The sequence below is a fragment of the Oncorhynchus mykiss genome, chromosome 5 (genome assembly GCF_057628025.1).
Source record: "Oncorhynchus mykiss isolate SJ-2025 chromosome 5, ASM5762802v1, whole genome shotgun sequence".
Taxonomy (NCBI): Eukaryota; Metazoa; Chordata; class Actinopteri; order Salmoniformes; family Salmonidae; genus Oncorhynchus; species Oncorhynchus mykiss.
Window position 1 is genome coordinate 63,775,857 of NC_143026.1, and position 19,651 is coordinate 63,795,507.

The following is a 19,651-nucleotide window of genomic DNA, read 5'->3' on the forward strand; positions in this document are numbered from 1 at the left end:
ACTGCAGTCTGTTTCAAACGGGCAACTTTCCTGGCAGCGCCACGGAAACCTGAGGTCACCATATTGACTCACAGTATAAACATGCTCACGCCTAGGGACAAAGAGGGAGTAATGGAGACCTTTAAAAGCGGCCAACACCCCCCCCCCCCCCAGTCATTGAGTAACACCTACGCGAACCACCTGACAAAATGTCCAACGATGAAATTAGCATGCAGACCAAATTCATTATTGGACAAAAATAACATTCAGTGCCTTTAATCATTTAATTATAAGGCATGATAAATCACAACATAGCTGAACCAAAATGTGATTATAATAGCTACCCTTGGTTGAAGTGGTTGTCTCACCACAAAGGGACAGACCTGCTGTGACTGGCCTACCATGGTTTATGTGAAAACACTGCCACAAAGTGGCGGAAATGAGAACTGCAACAAGCTCCATAACAAAATACAGGCGCAACACATTGTACACAGAATGTTCGTTCACTTTCCCCTTATAATAATGGGCTCACAATGCCACTCACTGAATCTGACATAAGAGGGACATAAAGACAGAAAATGACTGGCAGGTAAATCCAAAGAAATTTATTGGTAATTTCATTCCACTGTACAAAGCAAGCATGAGATCTTGCAGTTACTGACTTCACGGGGCAGGGAAACAAAGTTGGAGAATTTTCATTTCTGTTATACCAACACGACATCTAGAACAAAGAAGAAAATATGATTAGGGTAAGTACGCAGGCTTTAAATAAATATTTTCACAAGTAATCTAGAAATAACATTGAGTGTGCTAACAACCCTTTTTGAAAGCTACCTCTGGATGGACACTTGCCACGATAATCAGCGATCAAGTCATTGTGATCCCCCTGGTGGGTGGATCAATGCATAATGTCAATCATTTGTTGCTAGCCAATATCAAAGCTTGCCAGCAAGAGCTGCCCTCCCGATTGGCTGTTGCGCTAGTCGCCGACCTTTAAGTCGCTGTGTCTCCCCTCAGGTCTCCTCCTTTTATTAAAAATGACTGGTCACTGGGAGCTAGGTGGTGGATTATCTCAGCAAGTGTGAACAGCAGGTAATACTTTAGAAATACGCATCGGTGATAGCGGCAAGAAGTAAATGATCATGGGTGGAATGCATTTTAAAAGGTACTCCAACAAGGTCTAGGACGCGAGACTCATATACTCTTCACTTTTCCACCACAAAGATACAGGTCTGCAGCACTTACCACAGAGACCAGTCCCATGGCCTACTCCAGGGCTTTGACGATGGCCTCGTTGGCGTCTATGTTGATCTGGACCTCAGCCCTGGCAGCCTCGTCAGACGCTGATGCCATCTCAGACTGGGCCTTCTCCAGGTTGGCCTTGGCAGCCTAAGAGAGGCGTCAGATACACGTCAATACAATAACAGTTTCTCCATGTGTGTACTATGATGCAATGTGTTAGATATCATGCACACTAAATATGCTAGCACAGTACAAACACTGTCTTTATATTTCTCACATTTGACTGAATAACCAATTGAGGCAAATCATGTTTTAGACAGGGGTCAGAGCTAGGCAGCCAGACCAGTGTAAGTATTGTCAGGGGAGACACTTCAGCGATGCTCCAGCTAAAGAAACCTATACAGTTATGGCTCATTGGGGCAAAGACATAAGGGGGGCATAGCCTATTGAGCTTTATGATTCTTCCAGGCAGACACATGAACTCATTCCAATATACCCGTTTATGTTAAAAGTAGGTCAGGGAGCATATCTGGGAAGAGAGAGACTAGCATAGCAAATTCACGTTGCCTCTTTCCTGTGAAAAGCCCATTTGTCACAGTAGTGTTTACAGCATAGAAATGCCAAACATTAGTTAAAGGTCTCCCAGCGGGGACTTGACACATCTGTTATAACTCAACAGTGACTGACCTTTCCTGCCTTATTAACAGCAGGGCCTCCTGTGCATTTTTATCTCACAAGGGGGGGGGGGGGGGGGGGGGGGGGGAATCATCTATTTGTATGGAGTCAAGTTGACAGTGTGTGCCCTCCTTGGGCGGGGTCAAAGAGAGAGAACGAGCACCTCTATGATGAACGTGTGTAATTGGCTAATGTGGATGTGAATGAACAACATGGCCTTGGGGACATTTCATACACACTGACATGTTTTGACTGACATTTGGGCCAATGCTGTGCAATACACTAATGTTGAGGAAGGGATTTGGACATTTCATGGAAGGTTTACTTCATAGCTTTACAAAGGTCTGACTGAGGAGAGCTGTACACAGTTATCGTCTTTATAAAGGGCACTGGGATTGGCAAAGGGCTCCTGTTGGGTTTCAATCAATCAATGACTGACTGGCTCTGCATGGGCTCAATGAGCCTGCCAATAACACCTCTCTAGCCTGGCTTTCCCAATCACGTGAGTCTTCCTGTAAGCCTAATCTAGAGAATGGCTTAAAACGAATGTTGGGGATGGGCAGTTCTTAAATTGGGTAGGCAGCCAGTTAAGGCTAGGCGAAGATTTTATTTCTGATGGACAGCCATTAATGAGCATGAACCGGAATACTTTTTCCACAATTGAAGCATTAGAAAACAGAGGTCATCCCTATGCCAGTCTTCCTGACCAGCTCTAACACACCTGGTAAAACAAATCACGCTCCAACTAGCTACTATGATTAGCCTAGTTGATAACTAGAGTCAGGGTGTGTTGATGGCACAAGCCTGCTCACCCTGTGGTTCTCAAGGACCAGAGTTCCCCACCCGTTACCATAGAAATACTACATCGGTCTATAGGAGTTGGTGATACTTACAGCCACATCCAGCTGGTCCAAGGGGAAGGCCTCCTCAGCCAGCAGCTGCACTGAGGAGTCTGCGTTCACTGTGATTGACCCGCTGCTCACTGCAAAACATACACAGCATCTGTGAATATACATACCTCCCTGTTCCACCCAGCAGTAGGACTACACTATTGAAGTTAATTAATAAAGTTCAGTGCAGCCATTTTGTTTTAGTTGATTTCAAAATCAGGGAAGTAGCCTACAATTTGAGTGTTACACTAAAAAGTGAGATCTCTCAGTCTAGGACACAGTCATCATTATCCTCACAAATCGAGACAGGGCTGACCCCTGCTGGATAGTCAATATTAGTGGCAAGATATTGATATGGAACTGACCCTTGCAATCTATTAATAGGAATTTCAACATTGAAAGCATGTGCAAGTATTGTCCCAATTTGATACATTTTACATTAAGTTAATTCACTTTGAAACGATTGCTTTTAGTAACCAGAGTTTAGTATCGTCCAAATTACATATAGGCCCACTACTGGTATTTCCACATTTCCTGATACAATATGGCTGCCAGGGTAAATATCTAGCCAGAGTGAATCAAATACAGTTCTTGAAGGTGACACCACTGAAGTCTCTTTTCACATAAATATCAGAGGTCAGACACTGTCCTACCATTTCATAAAGGATGATTAAAAAGTGGTATTTTCACAATGTTGCTACACCTATCCAACACCAACCATTTTAGATGTAGCCTAGGCAAGGACCTAGAGGTTAGGGGAAAGGCTTAGGGGTTGATTTGGGATTGGGCAATTCTGAACCAGGATCCTCTCTCAGGTACGGTACGACAGAGGTCATGAGACCCGCCCACTATTCCATCTACATGATCAAGCCACATCTTACCAAAGAATTTAGCTGCGGAGCCATCATCGTTGAACACTGTGACCACGCCAGGCCTGAGGACCTGCAGCGTGGGGACGTGAGCAGGGAGGATACCAAAAGCACCAGTCAGTGTGGGCACATCAACCTGTTTCACACTGGCCTCCTTGAAGTACACCTGGGAGAAGGAGAAACATAAGCAGACATTACTGTACTTGACTGTTATCACCTTTCAGATGAGAATTGAAGTGGGATGTTTCAATATTATCTGTGGAAATATACACAATCTGTGCATGCAGTACTAGATTGTTGTTTCTAATGAAGTATATGCATGTTTACTGAGGTGTTATGTTACTCCACTTTGAGGTCCTGGTGCATTGCAGATAGTTATGATGTTAATATGCTATTACTGCCTGACAGGTTAAATAGCAAGTGCATACTTCTCTCTTCAATTCATCTTTAGAGTTGACTGTTGAGTTATGTAGTTAGCTAGGTACGACATTATGTATCCAACGAAGCTAGCAAATAGCGTACTGTCAGACGCAAAGTGTACGGTTCAATTATACATAGCTTGCAGAATAGCTATACGTGTGGCTAAAAAGGTGCAGTCCGCACAAGACTGAATGCCAACGAGTTAGTAATAACGTTACTTTCTGATTTAATAACTGTTGAATAGTATTCCCTTTCTATTCTCAAGGTGACAGAATGACAGAAACTGCAAGGCCCTGTGACCAAACATTTTTGGTAGCTAACGTTAGCTAGCTAAAGTAGTTAACAATTGAAAGCTAGCAAGTGGCAACACTGACAGTAGGACTGTCAAAGTGGCTAGCTTTGTAGGCTTGGTTGGAAAATCCATGCTCGACCGTCCCTTTTTACAATTATGTGCACCAGACTGGTGACAAGTTCAAGCCAACTAAGACTGGTGACAGGTTCAAGCGAACTAACCACGCCTAAGCATATAGGTACATTTTGATAATATTTACATGAATAACTAGCAAAGTGCATAGGGTTTTCATAATGCCTATTAAAATGAGGAGCTAGCGATCTAGACAACTTACTACGTTAGTAGGCCCAAAAGCCTTGCCAACCCCGGATTCGCTTACCTGCGTTGGAGACGCAAATGTGAAGGACATCTGGGAAGAGCCTGAGGGTGCGTCGGCGTAACATCTTGCTTGCCTCAATACAGGAATAGAGCGACGGAGAAACCTTGCTGCCATCATTTTTGTGGAATAAATCTAACTCAGGTTCAACCCGAAACGAAAGGATCCCCTAGCCCTTGTGTGAAGTCAGTCAAACAGTGTGCGCCTGATAGGACAAGGACGTTGGTAACCTACCCACAATTCCTTATGAGTGCTCAAAGCATGAAGGGAAATGTAGTTATTTTCCAGAAGCGACGCATTCAATCCAAAAATTAAGTGTTTCATCTGAAATCAGTGTTTCGTTTAAAATCTTCAAAAATAAATAAGTTATATTTTGTGTATATTCTGCTATTGTAAATAACCAGAATAAGTATATGCTTATTTATGGTCGTGTGAAACATCTCATACTTTACTGCCAGAGTGTGGCACTGTTAGAATGTAAAAAATTATCAGCTGTTGTTTAGTGCTATCCTCACCCTAACCTATCTCAGATAGGGGGGAGTGAGGCCTAAGAGGGTTGAATAAATCAGCAACAAATGTAAACTTCAGTGGGGTGAAGTCCCAAGGATTCTGCTTTTCATCCTTGATCGATCATCAGGTGTTGGTTGACCCATCAAGGTGGTTGATGCTGATTTATAAAACCCTCTTAGGCCTCACTCCCTCCTATCTAAGATATTTACTGCAGCCGTCGTCCTTCACATACAACACCCGTTCTGCCAGTCACATTCTGTTAAAGGTCCCCAAAGCACACACATCCTTGGGTCGCTCGTCTTTTCAGTTCGCTGCAGCTAGCGACTGGAACGAGCTGCAACAAGCGCTCAAACTGGACAGTTTTACCTCAGTCTCTTCATTCAACGACTCAACCATGGACACTTACTGACAGTTGTGGCTTTTTGCGTGATGTATTGTTGTCTTTACCTCCTTGCCCTTTGTGATGTTGTCTGTACCCTGTTTTGTGCTGCTACCATGTTGTGTTGTCATGTGTTGCTGCCATGTTACGATGTCGTCTTAGGTCTCTCTTTATGTAGTATTGTGTTGTCTCTTGTCGTGATGTGGGTTTTGTCCTATATATTTAATTTGTTTTATATTTAATCCCAGGCCTCGCTCCTACAGGAGGACTTTTGCCTTTTGGTAGGCCTTCATTGTAAATTATTTGTTTTTAACTGACTTGCCTTGTTAAAGAAAATCATAAGTTAGCTTGTGATAGCCTACTGATCTGTCTTACCAGATGTTAGTAAATAATATAGAGCTGCAAGCAGGCCTACCCACCATGGGTGCTCAAATGGCCTACATTAAAGTAGTCTACTACATAAGAATGTTCAGAACATAACCTTATCATCCAGAAGACCTTTTCACTTTTCATCTTGTCAATCTGTATATACCTCTTCAATTAATTAATGAACCGATTCTTCATTCCAAACATAATATGAATTTAGGTGTACCTATTTTCATTATGTTCCACCAGAAGCCTATTCATAACATCACCCCCAAATACTTGAATTGAAGGGGGGGATGCTGATGATCTTCAGCACGCGCCTCCGCCTGCTCGTCAATCACTTACGTCACGTGGTGCGTACTTGACTGGTGGTGGGTGTGTCTTAAGCATAGGGTTTCATTCATAAATAGTTTTAGCTGTTAAAGCAACATTACAGTGTTCTGCGAAGGTTTGGCGCTATTGGCTTCTGCCTACTGTACGTCTCAATACATGGATCACCTGAATTGTAATTAGGTGAGTGGCATTTCAGTTTCTTTTGCACATGCATGTTTGTGAGGAACATCAACCCGTAGCTTTTCGGTTGCACATTGAATACCAGCCTAAGTCTGCAGATATAGAAAGGATGGAAACAGTTTGCAGTGTAAGGAAAGCTTTTCTATAATTATGTATTTGTGTAAATGGAAGGAAATCAATGTAATTGGAATAGTCGCTTCTAGAGCAGGCGCTCCTTAACACCCTTAACGAAATGGAAGAGCCTGTGGAACATGAGGCACGCACCGATACGCGTTCTTCTAGAATAGGCTATTATTTGGAGCGAGCGCTACACCTTTCTGTTGATCACAGCAAATTCATCCCAACGTCTTGGACTGTACAAATGAAATAGCATGGGATCCATACAGAGACAACCCATTAAGAAGTGGTGTGTTTTTTATAGCAACAAAGGCAAACATTTTGAATTCAAAATATTTTCGAAGGTCTATTGCCATAGCCATGTTTATGAGGAATGCAGCGGATTCATAGAGCAATAAAAGGCTGCAATTTTGTTTTCCTACTGACTTACAGTAGCTGTCAACTGAACAGTCACCTTGTAAAATCAGACATGATTCATCATTATGCATGTAACAGCATTCAGACATGTGGTGAACTGTACATGATGGGTGGCTTATTTGCATGCATGGTTTTACAGTAAGCTACTTAAATTACAGTAAACATTCATGGGGTTTGCTTCACACTTTGAGAGTTACTGTAGTCTAATGCATCTTAATATGGGGAGGGGAAATTCGTAGGAATCCTACAGTACCATGGAAATACAACATACTTTGACTGAGGCTTTCTTATTATAATCTTTATTGTATTGCCTATAAAAGCCAGCTTGAGTGATGTTACAGTTCAGGTTTTCCTTGCTTGTGAGACTATCTCTTGTGGGTTTCATCAGGGGCGTCATGCCCATAGGGGGCACAGGGACATGTGCCCCCCCCCCCACAGATTTGTCCTGTTACACATACTTGCCAACTAGCAAGTTTATGAAGTTGCTTTTAGCTAGCCCAGATATGTTCCCAACCTCATAACTAATTAACAAGAAGACATTTCTGGCTATCAATCAAATTAGAGTAGATGGCTTGTCTTACTAAATAAAGGAAATACTAACAAAGTGTCTTACATTTTAGTAGACACTTATCTAGCGCATTTAGGGTTAAGTGTGTTGCTCAAGGGCACAGTGACAAATTTCTACCCTAGTTGGCTCAGGGATTTGAACCAGCAACCTTTCAGTTACTGTCCCAACACTCTTGACCTCTCAGCTACCTGCCGCCCAGGTAGCCCGATCAGCTTCAATGCACCTTGGCATTGGTTCTACAAGTGTCTGAAATGCTATTGGAGGGATGAAACACTATTCTTCTGTGAGTGTGTATATATATATATATATATAATTTATTTTATGGTTGTGGTGAAAAACGCTGTTTTAAGTGTGGATCCAGAAGCTTTTTGTGCCCCTTACATTTTTGGGTTGCATGACGCCCCTGGGTTTCATAACCACATCTTTACAATAATTAAATAATGATGAGACAGGAATCAGTTAAACCATTTATCTAGAAAGTACTCATTACAACACATGATGTGCTGTGTCTAGAACTACAGTAAGTGTGGAGGTGCAAATGGCACAACCCTAATACACAACACCTCCTCCCCTCCTACATTAACTGTTGCGAGAGTCTGTTTTACAAGTTCAAGCATCTAGGTACCCACCAATCTCTGGTAGCGTAACAGCGGTCAACCTGACTCCCAACAACCATGTCTTTGGACTGGGGCGAGGACATAGGTGTAAACCCCTCCAATCCAAAATTAAATCTAGAATTGGCTTCATATTTCGCAACAAAGCCTCCTTCACTCACGCCGCCAAACATGTCCTCGTAAAACTGACTATCCTACCGATCCTCGACTTCGGCAACGTCATTTACAAAATAGCTTCCAGTACTCTACTCAGACGGCATCCAATTTGCTATCACAGTGCCATCCATTTTGTCACCAAAGCCCCTAATACCACCCACCACTGTGATCTGTATGCTCTAGTTGGCTGGCCCTCACTACATATTAGTCGCCAGACTCACTGGCTCCAGGTCATCTATAAGTCTATGCTAGGTAAATCTCCGCCTCATCTCAGCTCACTGGTCACGATAACAACACCCACCCATAGCATGCGTTCCAGCAGGTATATTTCACTGGTCATCCCCAAAACCAACATCTCTGTTGGCTGCTTTTCCTTCCAGTTCTCTCCTGCCAATGACTGGAACGAATTGCAAAAATCGTTGAAGCTGGAGACATATACTTCCCTCACTAACTTTAAACATCAGCTAACCGATCGCTGCAGCTGTACATAGCCCATCTGTAAATATCCCACCCAATCTACCTACCTCATCCCCATATTGTTTTTATTTACTTTTCTGCTTTTGCACACCAGTATTTCTACTTGCACATCACCATCTGCTCATCTATCACTCCAGTGTTAATTTGCTAAATTATAATTACTTCACTACTATGGCCTATTTATTGCCTTACCTCCTTATGCCATTTACACACACTGTATATAGAATACGGTGCAGACCTGATGTGCTGTACACCATTCACCTGTAGAAATGTGGCAATTTCTTGGGACACTAGCTCTGGTCTGTTTTGTCGCTAATGAGTTGGCGTGGGGTTCTCAACCGACTAAACACTTCTTCTACAAGCTTCTTGCTGGTCTTCTCAGCAGTAGTAGACCTCATGGCAAACTCTGGCCATTTTGCTATGAGCATCCATGAGAAACATTTTGTCTTTGAATGGACCTGCGAAATTCACTTATGTGATGCCACGCCTCCTCCGGCCAATCCCATGGATGAAGAGATGCAAGTTGAGGTACTTTGTGAACCTTCTGACACGAGGTACATGTTTTTGCTTTCTCCTCAATGCTTCCATCCAATCCAGGCCACCAGAAGTAGCTTTGTGCAATTTCCTTCATGCAAACCATTCCACAGTTTAGCTGTTGCAACACTGGTTTCCTCACCGACGGCAGAATGGTGACTCCTCTCCCACAGCAGACAACCAGACTGTACTGACAGCTCAGTTCTCCTGGTAAGGGTTCAGTTCTGGAGCATCACCTGTGGCTTTACTTTTGATGTCCATCCCTTCAGATAACACCGGGTGATTTCTGGTGTTTCTCTGCACTTGTGTTGAAGTGACGGGTGCGTTTTCCACTTGTCTGAGGTAGATGTGACTCCGGTTTGACCACATGTAGTGGTAACCTGGAGAGTCAATCTGTGTTGTAATGCAGTTCTGCCTTACGGTACTTGATGTCGTGTGTGCTGACAAGAACAAAGCCCACATTCTGCAGAATGCAAAGGAGTGTAGCTGAACATCCTCCCTTACAGATACTGATGAAATCCACTCCAAAAAATGATGCCTAGGGATTCCCGTTTCAGCTGTGTAATTTCTGCTTTCTTTAATGTCCTTGATGTGAAAGCAGTCGGCTTCTTTTTATCTGAAGGCATGATATGGGACGACTGCTCCCACAACCTAGGGACTAGCATCTCAAGCTAGTTGGATGGGCAATGACTTGTCGACGTGTTTCAGTAACTCAGTTTTCAGGAGTATTTCCTTGCTTTTTTGACGAATGCTTCCTCACATTGTTCTGTCCATTTTCATGTTTTGTCCTGACAAAGCAACTGATGCAGTGACTTCTGCTTTGTTGCCAAGCTCAGGATAAAGTATCTGAGGAGCTGTGGCATCCAAGATAGCCTTGACCTTGGATGGAGCCTTGTGAAGTCCCATCACACCTGACGTGACCGAGGTATTGAACCGATTGGAAGAAGGCACATTTGTTCTTACGAACTCATAGTCCTTCAATCTCTTTAAGGAAGATTCCAGGTTCTGGAGATGTTTCTCATCCTTTCCAGTAATGAGGATGTCATCCAGGTAGCATTGTACTCCCGGCAATCCACTCAAGATATGGTCACCCTCTGGAACAGCACTGGCGCACTAGTGATTCCAAATGGTAGACGACAATACCTAAAGAGCCCCTTGTGTGTCTTGACGGTCAGCAGCTCCTTTTGACTTTTCATCCATGTGCATCTGTAAGTAGGTTTGGCAGAGGTCGATTTCGAACTTTGACCCCCAGCTAAAACTGTGAAAAGGTCATCTATGTGTAATGGATACTGCTTAGCTCACTACACCGGGTTAACTGACTTGGAAGCCTCCACATATCCTGATTCCTACATCCTCCTTTAGGACTGGTACAATGAGGTTAGCCCATTCACTCACGCTGACCGGCTTCAGTACTTTGTTCTTGACTAAAGTGTCCAAGTCTGTCTCGACTTTTGGTCTGATAACATGACCTGTACCTTATGCTTTCAGAAACTTTGGTTTTCCGTCTGGCTTAATGCTGAGCTTCACTGTAATGTATTTCATGATACACAGTCCTCCATTGAATACCTCCATGTTTCTTTAAGATGGTGGATAGGCCTGTGTCTCCATCGGTCATTGTACACACTGATTGCCAGTCCAGTGTGATCTAACTGCAAACAACCCAGTAGTGATGGATAGTCTCCTCCATGACGTAGCGTGGCAGCGTTTCTGTTTAACTGAACTGAGGCCTCAGAGGCCGCTCACAGCAACGGTTTCACCTGTGTAAGTCCTTAACACAATGTGTGCTGGCTGAAGTGGAAGGTGTTTCAGTGTCTTTTTGTAGACTGACACAGGAGCAGCTGTATCTCGTGTCAGACAATCCATACGCACTAGCAAGCACCTCACAAGAGACAGCCATTTCCCCCCCCCCCCCCCCCCCCCCCCCAGCAACAGTAAGTATTTTCAGTGTGACTTCCTCATTGGATTCCTTCTGTGTTCTCTTGCTCTTATGTTTATTTCGTTGGAATGTCTCTTGTTTTCAGTCTGATGCTTTCTCTGATCTCTTTTTGTTTCTGCAGGCTTATTTGATGTGGCCCTTACCAGAGGCTAGTGAAAGGCATACGCTGACCCACACCCAAAAAATGTTTGTAGAGGTGCTGACTAACAGAATAATTTATGATAAGAAAAAGTTTCACACCAATTATGCTGCCAGACATTTAATGGGCATAGAAACCAGTGTTTTGGTGCCTTCAAGTGAGAAGGCACTGTGTGCCAAAACATTGGTTGCTATACCCATTAAATGTTTGGCAGCATAATTAGTGTGTGACTTTCATTCTTAATTTTTTACCTTTTTTACCACTGGCTCAGCAATCCATGTACTTAAACGAGCACATAGATGCCTGATGTCCTGCTTTGCCACAGCGGAAGCATGTGCCTTGATTTCCCTTTTCTGCTTTTCAGTTGCAACTGTGCACTTATCCTGATGATCTCTAATGCTGAGCCTCTTCCATGGCCACACTGACTTCAATTGCCTTTGCCAAAATCAGATTACTTTCAGTCAATAGTCTCTTTTGTGTAGTTTCGCTCCGTAGCCCACATACTAGTCGGTCTCTGATGGTGTCATTTAGAACATCATTAAACTCCCAGTACTCTTTTTTTTTAAATTTTTTATAATTTTTTTATGCCACAGCAAACATTGTCCCTGATTCTCCTACTTTCTGATTTCTTCTGTGGCACCTAAACCTTTGTGTAATAACTAGTGGTTTTAGTAAAAAAGTGCCTGGCTGTAGCAGGCTGCGAAGTAAATTGAATGTAGGCCCAATTTTTGTCCTCATCAATGTTATTTGCAAGAACAACCGTTCTGTATATGAGCTCCACTGCTCAATACTTTCAGCAAACTGTCCAATATTTCCAACCATTCCAGACATTTTTAGTTTCTCAATAGGCTCCTGATTGTCTCTTTTTTTTCAAGTTAGTCTTCACAGTTGAACTAAATATCCTCCCTTTAATCACGTTTTCTCGCTCCAACGTCCATCTCAAATCTGTTTCTGCCATCCATGGCGACGCTAACTCCCTCTTAGCTAGTTTGACTATGCATTTGCCTCTGCTAGCAATACACTGAGCTAACATTAGCCTAGACTGTACCAAGGAAAATGTGTTTAAACTTCTAAAAACTGACCTCTTCTGGACAGAATAGTTTCTGTAGTTTCAGACTTACTCATCATCAATATTTTATGTCTCATGGGTTTCATAACCAAATGTATTTATATAGCCCTTCTTACATCAGCTGATATCTCAGTGCTAAACAGAAACCCAGCCTAAAACCCCAAACAGCAAGCAATGCAGAAGCACGGTGGCTAGGAAAACTCCCTAGAAAGGCCAAAACCAAGAGAGGAACCAGGCTATGAGGGGTGGCCAGTCCTCTTCTGGTTGTGCGGGGTGGAGATTATAACAGAACATGGCCAAGATGTTAAAATGTTCATAAATGACCAGCATGGTCAAATAATAGTGAACAGGTCAGGGTTCCATAGCCGCAGGCAGAACAGTTGAAACTGGAGCAGCAGCACGGCCAGGTGGACTTGGGACAACAAGGAGTCATCATGCCAGGTAGTCCTGAGGCATGGTCCTAGGGCTCAGGTCCTCAGAGAGCGAAAGAGACAATTGGAGAGAGCATACTTACAAGACACCGGATAAGACAGGATAAATAATACTCCAGATATAACAGACTGACCCTAGCCCCCCGACATTAACTACTGCAGCATAAATACTGGAGGCTGAGACCGGAGGGGTCAGGAGACACTGTGGCCCCATCCGTTGATACCCCCGGACAGGGCCAAACAGGCATGATATAACCCCACCCACTTTGCCAAAGCACAGCCCCCACACCACTAGAGGGATATCTTCAACCACGTCATTATGGACTTGTTATAAAGATGAGACTGGAATCAGTTCAAACATTTATCTTGAACGTGCTCATCTCAACACATATTACCCATGATGCTCTGCCTATACAACTACCTTAAGTACGGAGGTGCAAATGATACATCCCTAATACACAACAAGTAACACATTGGGAAATGTCTGTTTCCTTGGCTTAAAATAAATACAAATTAGAATGCAACGTATTGTTTTGCTATCAGCAGTGTATATGATTTGGCAGTGCCTTGTTGCTTCCTAAGCAACTGAGCTGCTGGTCAGAGCCCAGGCAAGCCTATACGGAGAGGTTACTACAGCCCTGAGGAGGCTGGCCAGCCAGGTGGGTGGGCAGAGACAGGCTGAGCAAGGAAGCTGAGAAGGGAGAGACTCACATCCATAGCTGCTGCACACAGCCCTCCATCAGGGTAAGTCACTCTGACACGCATCTCCCCTGTAGCAAAGGCACCAGTGCTGGGGGAGGGGGAGGAAGAATAGGTGCTGTGCCAGGCAAAGAGTGTTGCTGCCATGCTGTGTGTGTGTGTGTGTGTGTGGTGTGTGTGTGCGCGCGCTGCAGCAGAATAATGACTGGCTATGATTTGTTTTGTATGAGGGAATGCATTGGGCCGCAGCTGTTGGACCACCGAAGCTGTGTCTTATGAATGTGATGGCAGAGCCTCTTTGAGGGGGCTGAGGTGGGAGGATGGAAGGATGATTTACGCATTGAAGCTAGGCTGCCTGGCTGGTGACTCTATCGCAATTCGGCAGACCGATGCTAGTTTTGGTTCTGCTTCTTGCCAGTCTTTCATGTCTGGAGATGTTGACTTGTAGTCTTCCCAGCAAACCAAAAGGTGTAGGGAAGGTGTAAGACCATTTCCCCTAAAAGTTGTAATGAAACATTTTTCAGAATAAAACATTTAAATATAAAAAAACTCTAGTTGTGTTGATGATTATACAATGATGGTATTAGAGTGGAAAATGTTAATGGCACACATTTTATTTATTTTAAAGTTCCCAAAATGTTGTGAGAACAGTGAGTGTACATGACAAGTAAAAAAATATATATATATACACATACAGTTGGAAGTTTACATACACCTTAGCCAAATGCATTTAAACTCAGTTTTTCAAAATTCTTGACATTTAATCCTAGTAACAATTCCTTGTCTTAGGTCAGTTAGGATCACCACTTTATTTAACGAATGTGAAATGTCAGAATAATAGTGATTCATGTATTTCTTTCATCACATTCCCAGTGGGTCAGAAGTGTACATACACTCAATTAGTATTTGGTAGCATTGCCTTAAACAATTTAAACTTGGGTCAAATGTTTCAGGTAGCTTCCCACAATAAGTTGGTTGAATTTTGTCCCATTCCTCCTGACAGAGCTTGTGTTACTGAGTCAGGTTTATAGGCCTCCTTGCACGCACACGCTTTTTCAGTTCTGCCCACACATTTTCTATAGGATTGAGGTCAGGGCTTTGATGACCACTCCAATACCTTGACTTTGTTGTCCTTAAGCCATTTTGCCACAACTTTGGAAGTATGGTCATTGTCCATTTGGAAGACCCATTTGTGACCAAGCTTTGATTTCCTGGATGATGTCTTGAGATGTTGCTTCAATATATGCAATTTTTTTTTTTCCTCACTCATGATGCCATCTATTTTGTGAAGTGCACCAGTCCCTCTTGCAGCAAAGCACCCCCACAACATGATTATGCCACACTTGTGCTTCACGTGTGGGATGGTCATTGTGGCCAAACAATTCTAATTTTGTTTCATCAGACCAGAGGACATTTCTCCAAAAAGTACAATATTTGTCCCCATGTGCAGTTGCAAACTGTAGTCTGTTTTTTAAATTTTACCCCTTTTTCTCCACAATTTTGTGGTATCCAATTGTTTTGTCTCATCGCTACAACTCCCGTAGGGCTCGGGAGAGACGAAGGTTGAAAGTCACGCGTCCTCCGATACACAACCCAACCAAGCCGCACTGCTTCTTAACACAGCGCGCATCCAACCCGGAAGCCAGCCGCACCAATGTGTCGGAGGAAACACCGTGCACCTGGCAACCTTGGTTAGCGCGCACTGCGCCCGGCCCGCCACAGGAGTCGCTGTTACGCGATGAGACAAGGACATCCCTACCGGCCAAGCCCTCCCTAACCCGGACGACGCTAGGCCAATTGTGCGTCACCCCACGGACCTCCCGGTCGCAGCCGGTTACGACAGAGCCTGGGCGCGAACCCAGAGTCTCTGATGGCACAGCTGGCGCTGCAGTACAGCGCCCTTAACCACTGCTCCACCTGATTTATAGGACTCGTTTTACTGTGGATATAGATACTTTTGTACCTGTTTCCTCCAGCATCTTCACAAGGTCCTTTGCTCTTTTCGCACCAAAGTACGTTAATCTCTAGGAGACAGACTGTGTCTCCTTCCTGAGCAGTATGACGGCTGCGTGGTCCCATAGTGTTTATACTTGCGTACTATTGTTTGTACAGATGAACGTGGTACCTTCAGGCGTTTGGAAATTGCTCCCAAGGATGAACCAGACTTGTGGAGGTCTACAAAAAAAATTTGGAGGTCTCTGCTGATTTCTTTTGATTTTCCCCTGATGTCAAGCAAAGAGGCACTGAGTTGGAAGGTAGGCCTTGAAATACATCCACAGGTACACCTCCAATAGGCTAATTGATGTCATTTGAGTCAATCACAAGCTTCTAAAGCCATGACATTCTTTTCTGGAATTTACCAAGCTGTTTAAAGGCACTATCAACTTAGTGTTGTATGTTAACTTCTGACCCACTGGAATTGTGATAGTGAAATGAACTGTCTGTAAACAATTGTTGGAAAAACTACTTGTGTCATGCGCAAAGTAGATGTCCTAACCGACTTGCCAAAACTATAGTTTGTTAATAAGAGATTTGTGGAGTGGTTGAAACACTCATTAACAGTCATTAACTAGTTCATGTGAACTTCTGACTTCAACTGTATATTTTGATAAATAGAATTAAACTTGTCTATATGGTAAGTGTGAGATTAAGTATAGCCAGTTATAATGGTAATGGCTTAGCAGATGATAAGAAAAGACTATCAGTATTTACCTGGCTAAAATAGGAGGGGTGAAGTATTTTTCTCCCATGGGCAAAGACATTTAAAAGGGGTGACGATATTAACAGTAATTTTGCTCCAAATGTGCAAATTGTCCAAACAGGTAGATGGATAGGTAGATGGATTTAAAAAAAATGTGATTGGACAATAAACAGATATGGCTTATTAACCTATACTGTCCAAATAATGATCCTCTTATGATGGGGGATTTCAATACCTCTATGGACCGTAAAGGAAATCACACTATCACCCTCAGGTACTTAAGGATATCATGAATGTCCTGGATAAATTGGAATTAGTGGATATATAGAAGCTTAAATACTCTGACCTACTGGGATAGATGTGGCGGAGGCTTAATCAAGCTAGTCATCTTGATTACTTTCTTATGTCATTCTCTCCGGCACCAAAAGTTAGTGTTGATGGGGGACAGAATACAGTCGGATCATCATATAATTGGCATATATATTACTCTTACAGAATTTCCACGTGGGCGAGGATGTTGGAAATTTAATCAAAGCTGATATGATGATGATGATGATATAACTAGGACAGTAGATTTTAACTGACTTTTTCCAACATACAATAAGGGGATCTGCTGTATAAGGGGACCTATGTTATGGGACACTTTTTAAATGGGCCTTTAGAGGCCATGCAATTCAGTACTCATCTATAAAACAAAATAAATTTAGATCAAGAGTCCATATTAACAAAGGAAGTTGAAGGACTAACAGTACAGTTAGATAGCAATAGAGGCACAGAATAAGTTAGAGGAAAAATAAATGGAGGAACTTATTCAAGAGATCCAGTGTAATATATATACAGTGCCTTGCGAAAGTATTCGGCCCCCTTGAACTTTGCGACCTTTTGCCACATTTCAGGCTTCAAACATAAAGATATAAAACTGTATTTTTTTGTGAAGAATCAACAAGTGGGACACAATCATGAAGTGGAACGACATTTATTGGATATTTCAAACTTTTTTAACAAATCAAAAACTGAAAAATTAGGCGTGCAAAATTATTCAGCCCCCTTAAGTTAATACTTTGTAGCGCCACCTTTTGCTGCGATTACAGCTGTAAGTCGCTTGGGGTATGTCTATCAGTTTTGCGCATCAAGAGACTGGAATTTTTTCCCATTCCTCCTTGCAAAACAGCTCGAGCTCAGTGAGGTTGGATGGAGAGCATTTGAACAGCAGTTTTCAGTTCTTTCCACAGATTCTCGATTGGATTCAGGTCTGGACTTTGACTTGGCCATTCTAACACCTGGATATGTTTATTTTTGAACCATTCCATTGTAGATTTTGCTTTATGTTTTGGATCATTGTCTTGTTGGAAGACATCTCCGTCCCAGTCTCAGGTCTTTTGCAGACTCCATCAGGTTTTCTTCCAGAATGGTCCTGTATTTGGCTCCATCCATCTTCCCATCAATTTTAACCATCTTCCCTGTCCCTGCTGAAGAAAAGCAGGCCCAAACCATGATGCTGCCACCACCATATTTGACAGTGGGGATGGTGTGTTCAGCTGTGTTGCTTTTACGCCAAACATAACGTTTTGCATTGTTGCCAAAAAGTTCAATTTTGGTTTCATCTGACCAGAGCACCTTCTTCCACATGTTTGGTGTGTCTCCCAGGTGGCTTGTGGCAAACTTTAAACGACACTTTTTATGGATATCTTTAAGAAATGGCTTTCTTCTTGCCACTCTTCCATAAAGGCCAGATTTGTGCAATATACAACTGATTGTTGTCCTATGGACAGAGTCTCCCACCTCAGCTGTAGATCTCTGCAGTTCATCCAGAGTGATCATGGGCCTCTTGGCTGCATCTCTGATCAGTCTTCTCCTTGTATGAGCTGAAAGTTTAGAGGGACGGCCAGGTCTTGGTAGATTTGCAGTGGTCTGATCCTCCTTCCATTTCAATATTATCGCTTGCACAGTGCTCCTTGGGATGTTTAAAGCTTGGGAAATCTTTTTGTATCCAAATCCGGCTTTAAACATCTTCACAACAGTATCTCGGACCTGCCTGGTGTGTTCCTTGTTCTTCATGATGCTCTCTGCGCTTTTAACGGACCTCTGAGACTATCACAGTGCAGGTGCATTTATACGGAGACTTGATTACACACAGGTGGATTGTATTTATCATCATTAGTCATTTAGGTCAACATTGGATCATTCAGAGATCCTCACTGAAATTATGGAGAGAGTTTGCTGCACTGAAAGTAAAGGGGCTGAATAATTTTGCACGCCTAATTTTTTTAGTTTTTGATTTGTTAAAGTTTGAAATATCCAATAAATGTCGTTCCACTTCAAGATTGTGTCCCACTTGTTGTTGATTCTTCACAAAAAAATACAGTTTTATATCTTTATGTTTGAAGCCTGAAATGTGGCAAAAGGTCGCAAAGTTCAAGGGGGCCGAATACTTTCGCAAGTATATATATATATATATATTATAAGCAAACTGGATGGCATATGTGAAAGAATTTGGTGTATTTTTTTCCCATCTTTAACAGAAATGCTACCAAAAAAGGCTGAGAACTCCAGTGCTGGCTGGCATACCAGTGGAAGTATACCAAACTTTTTTTGATAGATATATATATATATATATATCTATCTCTCTCTCTCTATATACTCAGAGGACCATTATTAGCCTGTTAGCCAAGGTCTGATTTTCATTATTACTGAAACAGGATCCATGTGTGTGTGTGTGTGTGTAAAGATCCAGTCCATTTGAAATATTGGAGGCCTCTTACACTTCAGTGTTGTGATGCAAAGAGTCCAGCTAAATGCTTGGCGCATAGAATTTAAAAAGGTATTGTCAGATATTCATCCTCATCAGACAGGATTTTTGCATGGACGATACATTGGAGATAAGACGAGTACTGGAAACGATAGAATACTAAGAAATATTGGGGAAACCAGGCCTGGTTTTCATAGCTGATTTTGAAAAGTATTTTGATAAAGTACGACTGGAGTTTATATATAAATGCCTAGAATATTTCAATTTGGAGAATGTCTTTATAAAATGGGTTAAAGTTATGTATAGTAACCCTAGGTGTAAAATAAAGCAAAAAAAGAAACCTCTCACTGACAACTGTTTATTTTCAGCAAACTTAATTAACATGTCAATATTTGTATGAACATAAGATTCAACAACTGAGACATAAACTGAACAAGTTACAGACTTGTGACTAACAGAAATTTAATAATGTGTACCTGAACAAAGAGAGGAGGGGGGGGGTTCAGAAGTTAGTGTCAGTATCTGGTGTGGCC

General features: G+C 42.6%; 2 protein-coding genes across 5 annotated transcripts in view; one reads left to right on the forward strand and one right to left on the reverse strand.

Moving 5' to 3' along the window:
• Positions 1-562: 562 nt before the first annotated feature.
• On the reverse strand, positions 563-4,903 carry atp5f1d (ATP synthase F1 subunit delta). 2 transcript variants are annotated; one of them, XR_002473568.3, is made up of 6 exons: positions 4,747-4,903; positions 3,668-3,821; positions 2,790-2,878; positions 1,225-1,368; positions 814-865; positions 563-700 (listed from the first exon to the last, which is right to left on the reverse strand). XR_002473568.3 is itself a non-coding variant. In XM_021603750.3 (5 exons), the coding sequence occupies exons 1-4, from the start codon at positions 4,861-4,863 to the stop codon at positions 1,246-1,248; spliced, it is 483 nt and encodes a 160-aa protein (XP_021459425.1). In that variant the 5' UTR covers positions 4,864-4,903; the 3' UTR covers positions 563-700; positions 1,225-1,245. The 2 variants fall into 2 exon arrangements, 1 of the variants encoding a protein (XP_021459425.1); XM_021603750.3 differs by lacking the exon at positions 814-865.
• Positions 4,904-6,361: 1,458 nt separating this feature from the next.
• LOC110524265 (voltage-dependent calcium channel beta subunit-associated regulatory protein) overlaps positions 6,362-19,651 on the forward strand; it is a 50,096-nt gene continuing 36,806 nt past the window's right edge. For 2 of the 3 annotated variants that reach the window (XM_021603753.3, XM_090235479.1), the window contains exon 1: positions 6,362-6,511. The gene's annotated coding sequence lies outside the window, so the exon portion shown is untranslated. The remainder of the gene's footprint in view (positions 6,512-19,651) is intronic. The other variant, XM_021603754.3, reaches the window with a different exon arrangement.